The sequence below is a fragment of the Lissotriton helveticus genome, chromosome 5_1 (genome assembly GCF_964261635.1).
Source record: "Lissotriton helveticus chromosome 5_1, aLisHel1.1, whole genome shotgun sequence".
In the NCBI taxonomy this organism is placed as follows: domain Eukaryota; kingdom Metazoa; phylum Chordata; class Amphibia; order Caudata; family Salamandridae; genus Lissotriton; species Lissotriton helveticus.
This window is the reverse complement of record NC_136065.1, coordinates 2,112,949,851-2,112,961,958: the sequence shown is the minus strand read 5'-3', so window position 1 is coordinate 2,112,961,958 and position 12,108 is coordinate 2,112,949,851. Positions and strand designations below refer to the sequence as shown.

The window sequence follows — 12,108 nt, the reverse complement described above, 5'->3', positions numbered from 1 at the left end:
TTTGGCAAATATATTAGACCTGTTTTCTGATTTTGGCATTACTGTGATATTTTTTAGTGGATATTGGATATAAGGATAATAGCGACCTCCAACTTCAGGCCATACATATTCTGATTGTGGGTGAGTGCACACTACTCTTCTCACAAAGAGATTGAATATATAGCAAACACTGGTTTTGAATGATGTTTCTCACCATATGTTACAGGGACAGGGAGAATTGAGATTAACTTAGGAGAAGGGAAGACGTGCGATTACGGAATCACCATTAGGTGAGACTTTTGAAATATAAATATGTTCCCAGTATAGATCGTGTGTTGCAGGAATGCTAAATGCATAATTTTGCTTTTAAATAGGAACGACAAATAGCACGAAAGATATAAATTACCATATTCCCATACCTAAGTGATGTGTGCTGAAAGGGTGAGTCATGTTTACTGCACTCACGGAAATTAGATTGATTAACAAAGATTTGAAGTGAGTAATATTTACTGCTTATTGTTGCAGTTATGATGGGAAGAAAATAAAATAATGATCAGGCCAATATTCTGAACCCAGCCCCCTTTTTTTATACTGGGTAAGTGTATTCGTGAAGAATAAAAACGAAACATACACTACGGATATGTGAGATTATTAGTGATATTTACTTTCATTTTCAGATTTATGGTGTACTAAATATTGGAAGAATCAGAAGGGATTTGTTATTGATCCTTGATAAAGGGAGCAAATAGAGGTAAATTTTGAGTGGTCGATCCTATTGTTTAAACATTAAGGAGGACCTTACTAACCGAATATATTCAAGGGATGAATGCTGATATTAAGGTTTCTCTTTACAGAAATACATTTCATTTGACTCAAGTATTACTCCAAGAGTTTAAGAAATCGTAAATAAATAGGTGAATATCAGAATAGGTTCTACCTTGACCATCACCTTACTTATCTTTACTCTTGGTATTGGGACTTTTACTTTACTCACAAAATTCCGGAGAGAATTCCAATTGGAGTGGCTTTACTTTTTCTTTCTTTTACTTAAAATTACACACTTAGCGGGCTTTTACATTAAAAGGAAGGTGGCAGGCATTCCCTTTCCTCTTAATATTGGCCATACATTATTCGTGTAATAATTGTGGGTAATGTTTATTTGGTTTAAGCCCTGAAGAAGTCAGTGTTACATTGTACACGACGAAACACTTGTTGGCTGTTGTACCATCATTTTGAATATTGAAGCAAGAAAATAAACATCAAGGAAAACCCATCTATTTTGATTTATGGACATTTCTATTACAAATTTGCGATTTTGAGACAAGTGACTCTTGCCTGAAACATTTTCTTTTATTTACGAACTGGTTTTTGATATGTGTGCTCAGAGGTTATTGTAGAATACAGAAAAGACTCCAACGCATCCAGAACGCCTCCGCCCGACTCATCCTGGACATCCCCCGACGCAGCCACATCTCCGGCCACATGAGAAACCTGCACTGGCTCCCCGTCAACAAGAGGATCACGTTCAGGCTCCTCGGCCACGCACACAAGTCTCTCCACGATCTGGGCCCCAAGTACCTCAACGACCGCCTGACCTTCTACACGCCCACCCGCCAGCTACGATCGACCAGCAACGCCCTCGCCACCGTACCACGCATCCGCAGAGCCACCGCCGGAGGAAGATCCTTCTCCTACCTGGCAGCCAAGGCTTGGAACTCCCTCCCCATCCACCTTCGACTGACCCAGGACCACCTCGCCTTCAGGAGACAACTCAAGACCTGGTTGTTCGAGCAGTAGCGGACCCCTTCCCCCAAGCGCCTTGAGACCCTTCCGGGTGAGTAGTGCGCTATACAAGTGGTTTGATTGATTGATTGAGAGCAAGGCAGGTAAAGGGCCGCATAGACGCTGTGGCGTGGTCAGTACATCTTGGGTCCTAGTGCAAGGCAGGCACAGGGCCCCCTGGACGCTGTGGCATGTGCAGCGTGCTGTGGGTGCTAGTGCAAGGCAGGCAAAGGGCCCTTTGACTGCTGTTTGAAGTGTTAAGTACAGAGATCTTCACGGGTCAGTGGACCCTCAGGCGCTGTGGCCCGGTGTCACTGCACCTCCTGCACTCATGGAAGCTACGCCCCTGGCTGGGTGTCCACTCGGTCTGCCCTGTACTGTGAAAGCGTGGGTTCTGTGTTTCCGTGCACGCTGGGGGGCGGTGGAGGAGGGGGGGCTGTTTGTGTTCTATTCACGGCTGCTTCTGTCTCGTTTGGAAGTGCCAAGAAGCACCGGTGCGCTTTAATCAATCTTTAAATGCAGTGCGCGCCTCGGAGGGCGCAGTCCTCATACGGACTGTGCACGCCTCTGAGAGGAGGCCAAAGAAAACAAAGTGCACACGATCACACATGGGGTTTCCTGGCGCCGAATGACAGATGTTTGTTACCCAAGTGAGTGTAAGATAAAAGACCGGACAGGAGTCGAGCCTGTGACCACAGGTGAAACCCATGCACCTTCAGTGGAAACGTCAGTCCGCCGAGCCATCACACCCGCTGCCTCCTGCTGTCGGCCTCAGAAGGATAAAGGGCGTATGCCCTTCCAGGAATGGCAGCTGCGCCCTGCACAGTGCACAGACTTCTGGAGCAGGTGCATAACCCCACCGATGCGTCTTATCTATTTTTTAATATGTTTTAGTCTGAAATCCAATATAAACTTCAGTTACAAGATTATTAAAACTGCATTTTCTGTAAAGGTCACTGGACGTCGTTTGCGCATCCACCCCGACGGGGTCATTGGCTCTTTGCAGCGCCCCCTTCATGCACGAGGTCCCGGAGGCTACTTCTGTCTCGCACGGGAAGGGCAAACGCAGGCTCTGGCAGGGCCCGCCTGGCACCGTGCCCTCCTCTTTGAGTGAAGGGCTGACAGGCCAGGCTGGGAACGGGCAGGGGGCACAGCACAAAGAGGTCGTTTGCAGGATGCTTTGCTGCTCATTCAAGCAGGTTAACTCGTGTTGCCAGCTCCTGGCAGCCCGTGCCCGCAGCCCTGGTGCCCGGCAGTGCCCACCCGCTCCGGATGCTGGGTGCAATCTGTCGCCGTCCGCCGGGCACCGCCCCGCCGGCGCATCCCGTGCGCACAGGTAATGAGTCCTGGCAGGGGCGCGGCCCGCTCCTTCCTGGGCTCGGAGGGCCGTTAAGGACCCCCCCCCCCCCCCCTCCATGCCCGCGTCACGGGCACCGAGAGGTGCCGCTCGGGCAAATAAATGAGTCATTTCAACCCGACTGGCAGGCTGGCACCGGAGCGCGCCACCGGCCATCTGCACCAGGCGCTGCCGTCAGGCGCTCCTCGGACAGACTAGGCAAACACCCAAGCCACCAGGGGCGCGGCTGTCAGGTGTGCAGCAGGTGCAGTGGCACCAGGGCTGTGAGGACTCCACTGCGCCTCTGGTACTCAAATGGGCAGCCAAGGGACAGTTTCCGCGCTTGTGGGGGGCTCACGGCTCACAGGCTCGTCACTGCGAGCCACCCGAGAGGGGAACACAGGGCAAGAGCGCTTTTTTTGGGGTGAGGGCAGACTGGGGAGCAGACAGTGCCCACGTATGGAGCAGACGGTGCCCGTCCAGGCAGGACTGGACAAGCAAGTGTACCAGCGGTGACCTGTAACACGCTCTTTTACCTTTGGTACCCAAGTACAAGGTGCTCCCAGGTACCAGGTGTCCTGTAACGAGATTCCTATTACAGCACACCTAGTACCCAGGGGCACCTTGCCCTTGGGTGCCAAAGGAGAGGGGTCCCCTTACAGTGCTGCTTGGCCCCCAACCTGCGGCTCTGACCTGGGGAAGGAGGGGAGTCACATGCTCCCTGGCACTGACCTGGGGGCACTGCATTTGTACCCCCTGGCGTCGACCTGCTTGGAATGGCTCAGTGACAGCCGGCATCGAACTGGGCGGTGGGGCGTTATGAGCAGCACGCCCCCTGGCACTGAACTGCAGGAGAAGGGGAGTGGGCTGCATGTCCCTGAACTCCAGGCTGAACCGCATGCCCCCTGACTCTGATCGGGGGGCAAGCGGTGTGCCAGAGACACTGAAAGTGGGGGGTCAGGGAGGGTGTTGGGTGCCCCAGACAGTCTACAGGGGGAAGTGGGTCATTATGAGAGCCTGAACGTGAGAAGGGTGTTTATGCATCTGAATCTGAAGGTTGAGAGGGTGAATGTTCCATTGAGACTGAATAAACATGAAGGCATGTGTGTACCTTTTGGGAAGGCAGAGGGCATCTGCCTTATCTCGTTCTCCCCTTCAGGTCCCCATCTCTCCTCTCACCAATCTCAGCCTCCAACTCTTCTCCCCCACCTACCACTTTTTATTTTTATTTCTCTTTTCACTCTGTAAATATGTGATATATACTTGTCCAAGCCTAATCGCTGGTAAAATGGAATCCTGAGAAAATCTACTATTTATATATTTATATACCAAAGAAGGCTTGACGTCGAAACGCGTCTGTTTATAATGTTTATAACGCAATAAAGAAGTTTACCGAAACCGTCCCCCCCTGTGAGTGCGGTCCATTTTTGCTACATTCAAGCAGTGACTGAGCTTTATGTTAACGGGATTCCACTACCACTGACCGCACCCGCTGAAGAGTGCTCCGTTGAACTGTGTAAAGTGAGCGTGGATATATATATATATGAGAGAGAGATAGATCGATAGATATAGATATATATATATATATATATATATATATAGATAACTCTAACCACTTGTATATGCAGTAGATCTTTGTACTCTCTACCATTCCTATGTGACTCTTAGAGTATATCGATTGGTATCCCTTCCTTATGTATATAGAGATAACTCTAACCACTTGTATATGCAGTAGACCTTTGTACTCTCTACCATTCCTATGTGATTCTCATAGTTTATCCATTTGTATCTCTTCCTTGAGTGACTTTACAACTTGTACATTTGCAATTTTTTTCGGTTTGTATCTTTTATGTAACTCATGTAATCCTAAATCCTTACGTAACGCTTCTGGTTCTTTTGTAAAGCGCTCGGACACCTTTGGGTAATGTTCGTGCTGTATAAAATCGCATTAAATAAATAAATAAAAATAAAAATCTGCCAATGGTTCTCACAGTGAGCCTAGATAGCACAGAGCTCGGGTTCCTGTGATGAAGACGAATGCATGTAGGTAGTGAAAATGCTCTAACCCTGACCGGTAGAATGCCTACGTTCTTGATACTTAGGATGGAGTGTTTACTCTGGCACTGAAGAAAGTGGCATTGCCAGAGACTTTGGAAAAAAGATTTTTCTTACGGAGCATGGGATAGGCTTTTGATCACTATAACGAGCACGAGGCAAAAACGCGTGCCTCTTATGAGCAGGTGGTAAAGATCTTCGCCCTTCGTAATTAATTTGAAGGAAGGGATATTGTTCCTGGTACTGTGGAGATCTGGCTTCTGATCACGAGTAGAAGCGCTGGGTTTTATCTCTGATAGGTTTAGTTGACAGGGTATTGTCCTAATCATGTGGTTTTTTATTTTATTTACATAATTTGTACAGCGTATAGCTGCCCCAGCAACGGGGCGTCGGAGCGCTACTCAGGTATACATAGATTGAGTTTTGATTCAATAGCTTCATTCTGGGGTTACGGTTCCTTTTTAGTTGGCCTAATTGTGGCAATGTACCCGATTCTGATGGTTAGTAAAAAGAAAGGCTAGGAGTTGGATAGTGGTTTCCTTATGACATGGCAACATGGTTTCTATACAAATAATTCTACTGCTGCGCTGGGGCATGCGTGTTCCCTCCACTTCCCACCCTTGCATCATCTCATACCTCTTTTACTATTCAGATCTCCCAAACAAGCCTTTCTAAACCCTTCCCTCTGACTCCACAAAAATTCTAGGTCCTTCCCTCTTCTATCCCTCCACTATTCCTTTTCAATCCAAAATTACAGTGACCAAGCAGCTCATTAACAGAACATTAGGTTGCGCACTATAGGAACTAACACCAAGGTTGTGGATGTCATCCCATTTTCAGATACACAACAAGAGCGGGGGATGGCGATGTTTAAAGTAATGACATGGAATGTTTGAATCCCGGGTACCCCTTAAAAGCAGCGCCTGAGCCTGGTGTTGCTTGAAAGACATGGCATCGAGTGTTTCGGATAGAGGCCAGGAAAGGCTGGATCTGCGGAGGTTGAAGGTCTGACTTTTTGGTATTGATATTGGACCCTAGCCTGCGCAATAAAGACACTTCTGTTCCAGTGCGTGCTAGGAATTGTCGCTTGCTGCTGCTCCGGATTAGCCAGTCCCCATAGGTATGGGGAGACAGGTAAGGCATTTCGGTGTGCTGCTACTACCGCTAGGCACTTTGTGAACACCCTTAGCGCCATAGTAGTAGCGAAGAGTAGCTACCAATCAAAGGTACTGTAATGTGCTGGGTGGATGGGAATGTGAAAGTATGCATCTTTCAGATCCAGTGCGGACATGAAGTGGCAGCCGAGCCGCAGGATGACGTCATGAATGGGTCATGAATGGGTGACCATGAGAAAGTATCTGGATAGGATCAACCTGTTCATTCACTTGAGATTTAGGACCAGCCAGAAAAACTCTTTCTTGGGGATGAGGAAGTAGCGGGAGTACACCCCTTTGCCCCAGAGTGCGGGCAGCCAGTTTGATTGCACCTTTTCCCTTTAAGAGGAACGCCGTACCTGTTCTTAGAGGAACTGCACTTAGTCTGAGTAGCGGTGACGGTGTGGGGAGGGACGTTCTGTGGGATTCAAGGCTGTACCTGCCATCTTCAATGGAGAAAACCCACTGATCTGAGATTATATCTTTCCAGTGAGGGAGAAAGTACCTCAGCCTTCCCTCACCTGGTGACACGATTGAGTGTGTGTGGTGGGGGCGGGGGAGGGACGTTTGAGGTAGATGGGTAGCACCTGCTTACCGCCTGTGGTGCCTTTACAGGGGCCACCTCTACCAGGCTAATTATCCTGCAGGCACTCCACTGAAAGGTGCTGGTCTGCGCGTGGTCTTGAAAGGGCCTTTGTTGCTGCTGATAGTGACGGTGACAGCAGTCTTTCTGATGGAAGACTGCAGCCATAGTGTCAAAGGCAGATCTGCGCACTCATGTATTTAGTAATGTCAGTGTCCTTTTAGATTTTTGAGCATCTGGTCTACCTTGTGGCCGAACAGAAGCTCGAAATCAAAAGGGATAGTAAGAGGTGATGTTACCCCCTTCCAGTGGGCGTCTGGGAGGAGCCTGATCAGAAACTCCATCTCCTCCCAGTGATAAGGATCGTAGCAGGGAAGGAGGCCCACAAGAAAGGTAATGCACCCGTACGGAGCAGCACAAAGCGCCCTCCACCACGGTCTACCGAGTCGATCCGCTTTGACTCCTTGTCAGGTGGAGTGACCCTGACCAGACACCAACTTTTGTGCGTTGTGAATGACCAATTATTCTGGCCAGCCTGGCCTGGGATATTTGCAGGGCGGTCATGTGCAGGTCTAAAATCTTCCTCTGAACTCTGGGTGACTCCACTTTGCCTTTATTGGCTCCTTAGAGTTGTCCGTGGCCGACCTCAGCATTTCCTTTAACAAAGGGAGGTAGTGGACGGTCTTCGAGAGGCTTTCCACAAGAAGTCAGCCTCATCTTGCACAATATGCATTTTAACCTGATGGTGCTGGGCAGCCCACTGAATCAACAGACGATAGGCAGTGCTATCATTTGTGGTGGAGAGGTGTGGTGCAGCGGCCAGGGCAGCTGACTTCGGAGCACAGGGTTCTCGGTTCGATCCCCGGCTCAGGCGGAAGCTCAGCTCAGCACCATGTGACTCTGGGCAATAGCTCACTTATTTTCCACGATGGCCCCCAGCGCCTTGAGACCCGTAAGGGTGAGTAATTTGTGCTTTACAAATACGGATTTTATCATGAGGTGAAGAGGTTTTGGCAGGGTAAGGTTAAAAGTCAACGTCCTCTGAGGTATGGGACCACATAATCTTCCCAAGGATCTTCACCCTCTCGGGCGTGAAGTCCTCATCATTTAGGACTTGTAGGGAGAAAGGACCCTAAGGTCTTAGTTTGTTTTGTGTTGTTCTTGGGTGGGAGGAGGTGGGTTGGAGGTAGAGGCAATGGTGGATTAGGTGTTGCTAAGAAAGGCGGGCTCTTGGGGGAGTCTCTAATCATTTCCCTGGGCTCTACACAATCGAAGGCATAAAGTCTGCTTCATCCTCAAAGGCCAGTCTGTATTATCGTTGGGATCTGGATAAGTCCTGGAGCTTCTTCTTGCCAGTGGCCAGATGAACAAAAAAAACTTTTTTCAGTTTGCCATTGAGGACCTCAGAAAGTGTTCCGATGATATGGTGTATAAACACGGCATTGAGGGGGCCTTTGACAGCAATTTTGATTTGGCTCTGGGTCGACTTTTGGTGGCCTTGAGGTGGAAGCATAACGCGGCACAGCACCTCTCTGTAGGGCCTTGGGAGGTGTTGACCCAGTTCTCAAATAAAGGGACTGCCAATCAGAGGAGCCAAACACAAAGGTGTACGCTGCTTTTGGCTCAACTCATAGCTCTAGGCCCTACGACTGCAGTTGCGTCGCTTTGCCGCGGTTAAAGGGCGTTTTGGGGTTCAGGAATGACCTTGTGGTGCTTGAGAGCTGATGAGGCGTAGGGAGTCCATGTGGTCTTCAGGCTTAGCTTGTGGGCTGGAGCCTGCCTCAAGGCGAGCTCCTGCACTTGCCCCTTCTCTACTTTGAAGGCCTCCGAGTAGATGGCCACTGGACTCATGTCTTCTTGGGCTGGTGGGACGGCAGAGGTTCTGGTGTCTTCCTATTTAGCCCCAAAGATGTAGGGCATCTCAGGAGAGGCTTTTCCTGCAGTGTATTGTGAGCGTACCGCTGTTCTCGGTCCTTTTGCAGTGGAAGGCAAGGCAGGTATCACAGGAGGTCTATTCGTGGGTTGGCGAAAGGCACAAGTTACATCACCTTTTTGTTGTTCGGCATATCAGAGAAGACAGAGCCCTCCAAAATATAACATAAGGGACAGTGTGCACATCTTCCAAGAAATCCAGACTAAGCGAAGATTTTTTTCTGACCCCCTTTTCATCAGAGGTAGTGATGAAAAAGTAATGGGTAAACCAAGCTTTTTTTTATTTTATGAGCTATACATATTCTGCTCCATTTTTGTGAACTGAAGAGCAGGACACTGAAGTGAAGTACTTGAGTGAAATGTACATCTACTGCCCCACTGTCCTCTGTTAAAATAACCCTGATCATGACCTGCAATAAACCTACTACTGTGGTAAAGTTATCCATCCACAGTTCTGCCAAAACGACTGAATCCAGATCTTCCACCCACTGACAGTCGACATTAAGAGTTGTAGATACCCTGCTATTCCAGTAGTTTTACTGAGTCACAACTCTGCCTAAGCGCCACAACACTAAACTACAACAACTCTTGTTCTCACAACAGTGAGGTCCAACATGAAGGAAGATAAAAGGTGTCATAGCCCACTGCCCTTTAATTATGGCAGCAGGGAATAGCCCAGCTAGCAGCTTGTCTTGGTAGGTTAGATTTTGCCACCCATGCTACAGCAGCTGAGGTCTCGGAGCCCTGTATTAGGTTGATTCGGTGCTGTGCAAACAGTATCTTCACCAAAGGAGAGTTTAAAACATGAGCTTCCCTTTAAGGGTGCGCAATGTGCATCTAAACACTTTTGTTGCTTCTTTTGCAGCCCTACTTGCCTGTATTAACTTCAGGGAGGAGTGGGCGGTGTCAAAGGGGAGGCTTACAGGTTAGAGTATTTTTTTAGAGTAGAGAATTATTTCACTTACAGTACAAAGCAATATGCCATTTCTGCATTGGGAAAACTCCAGAAAAACATCTGTACGTTCCTAAAAACAAGAAAGAGAGAAAAAGTTGGTATAATCAAAGAGATTCAATTTATTGAGCTTACACACAATTGTGACGCTGATGGCACCCCTTCTTTCCTCATCCCACCCAGCCTGAGGGTGCCAGGTGAATAAAACAGCATAAGGTGACTTAACTGTGTCAGAGGTGCGCATTGTGCATACACTTGTTTCCTAAACCCAAACGCGTGGCCTTGTGAAGGGGTGGGGGGCACAAATTAGCGCTTTACCCAGAACGCCATGGGTAAAGTCCTCCAAAGAAGGAAGAAAGGTAAGGAGGGAAGCTATGGTTTGAATATTAATCATCATTAGCGCTGGTACAGCACACAATCTCCCATTAGTATAGAGTTGCAGCACTTTGAGGCGGCAGGAAGGACTTGCTTCAACGTTTCCACTTCAACAACAGTCTGATTCAGTTTTGAGGAGGTAAATGGCGAGTATGATGAGCAGATCACTTTGAATGAGTAATGTGTTTTGGGTAAGTCAATTGATGTGCTATAAGATGTGTGTGCCCTCGTCAGGAAACTGATAAATACATGGCAAAAGTATACAGTGCTAGATGTATGAATTAACTGTTTACTACTCTGTGAAGCAAAGAGACCAGAACAAAGGTTTGTTCACCTGAAAGAGTAGCCAATTGCTCAGTTACAACAAGAGCGTTGTGTTAGTAGGCAAGTTCCTGCTCCCTCACTGGAGTGCTGGGTAGGTAAGGTAAGCCCCACCATAAGTGCTGGAGTGAGTCCATTGCTAAAGTTGAGTACTAGTGATTACCACCTCGCTGGCTAACGTGCCATCACTAGTCATTTGAGCCAAAGTTTTAAGTGGTCATAGGACAACCTGGGCAGTAACAAACAAGTTGTTTACCTTCAATAATGCTCTTTCTGGTGGATACTCTCTCTAGCTGCAGATTCCTCACCATTTGAATATTCTACAGATGTTAGATTGGACCTGGAAGATGTTTAGCAGTACCCTGACGTGCTGTTAGGTGGCGTCATGTTACTCGGCACTAATATCATTCCGCTCTGGAAGTAACATAAGGAGCCGCATACAGGCCCCACCCATGTTCAGTGACATCAGTTGCGTCCTAGGCCATCTGCACCCCCAGAAGCAGAGCCCAACAGCAGATCCGTCACGCCAGTGTGCAAATCTCTAGATTTGGCACTTGTTTAATGGGAAAGGAGTATAGTTCAAAGAATGGGAAGGTGGGAGGGCCAGCAAGGAATCTATGGTCTTAATAAAGTCATTTAATTCTTTCTACTGATGGATACTCCTAACCATAGATTCCCCACCTTTTAAATAAATACCATAGTAGTACCACCCCGGTAGTGGGTCTGTGAACTGGCTCAACCAGAAATTCCTGCAAACTCCAGCAGGCACAGTGCCCTTCTCATCAGACATGGCTGTCCAGACAGTAGTGCTTCGTGAACGTGTGGCGTGACACCCACATAGCCTGCTGAATACAGGCACTCTGTTTGGCATCACAGAAGAAGCAGCTTTGGCTCTGGTGGAATGAACCCACAAGCCTTCTGGAAGCAGATTCCTAGCCAATGTTATCAGATTCTGAAGCAGAAAACAATGCAATGATATATGGTCCTTTGCTGCACTGCTCTGTTCTTCTTCTCTCCGGTGAATTCAACAAAGAGCTGATTATCAACACACTTCATCCCCTCGTAAGATCAATGCAAAAGCTTAAAGCACTTTTTGGGACTGACCGGAAGAAACTCTCCTCCTCTTTTGAGCGGTGAGTAGGATCAAAGAATTCTGGTAGAGTGAAGGACTGCCCAACATGAAAGTGAGTCACTACTTTAGGTAAAAAGGACACCAGAGCCCTCAGCCCCAATCTGTCTGCGATGCACCGGCTTGAAGGGTGAACAGATGAGGACTGTTCAGATTAGATTGAGGTCCCACTGTCGCATCAATACTGGCTTTGGAGGAAACGTGCGTCAAACCTTTAATAAATCTCATCACAACAGGAGATTTGAACAAGGACGGTTGGTCAAGCAAATGAAGAAAGGCTTAATAAGCAGACAAATAACTTTTTACAGGGACCACTACAAGGCTTGCTTTGCTGGTTTAAAGCCAAAATAAATAAAGGGATATCCATCAGCTTTGCCTATAAGGTGTTTGTGTACCAGGCACTGCATTAGGTTGCACATTTGTTCCAGCACCTGGCAAAATTAGATTTTGCAGAAGGGCACTTAGCTGCAACGAAGGCATCCACCTCCTCAGTCAGTAAATCGAACAGTC

At 47.9% G+C, this 12,108-nt stretch overlaps 1 protein-coding gene across 1 annotated transcript in view; it reads right to left on the bottom strand.

Annotated features, from left to right (window-relative positions):
- The window catches only part of DDX31 (DEAD-box helicase 31), a 227,763-nt gene that overhangs the window by 161,832 nt on the left and 53,823 nt on the right, over positions 1-12,108 (bottom strand). The window contains exon 14 of the mRNA XM_078646174.1: positions 9,787-9,846. Within this exon, the coding sequence (XP_078502300.1) occupies positions 9,787-9,846 (60 nt within the window). The remainder of the gene's footprint in view (positions 1-9,786; positions 9,847-12,108) is intronic.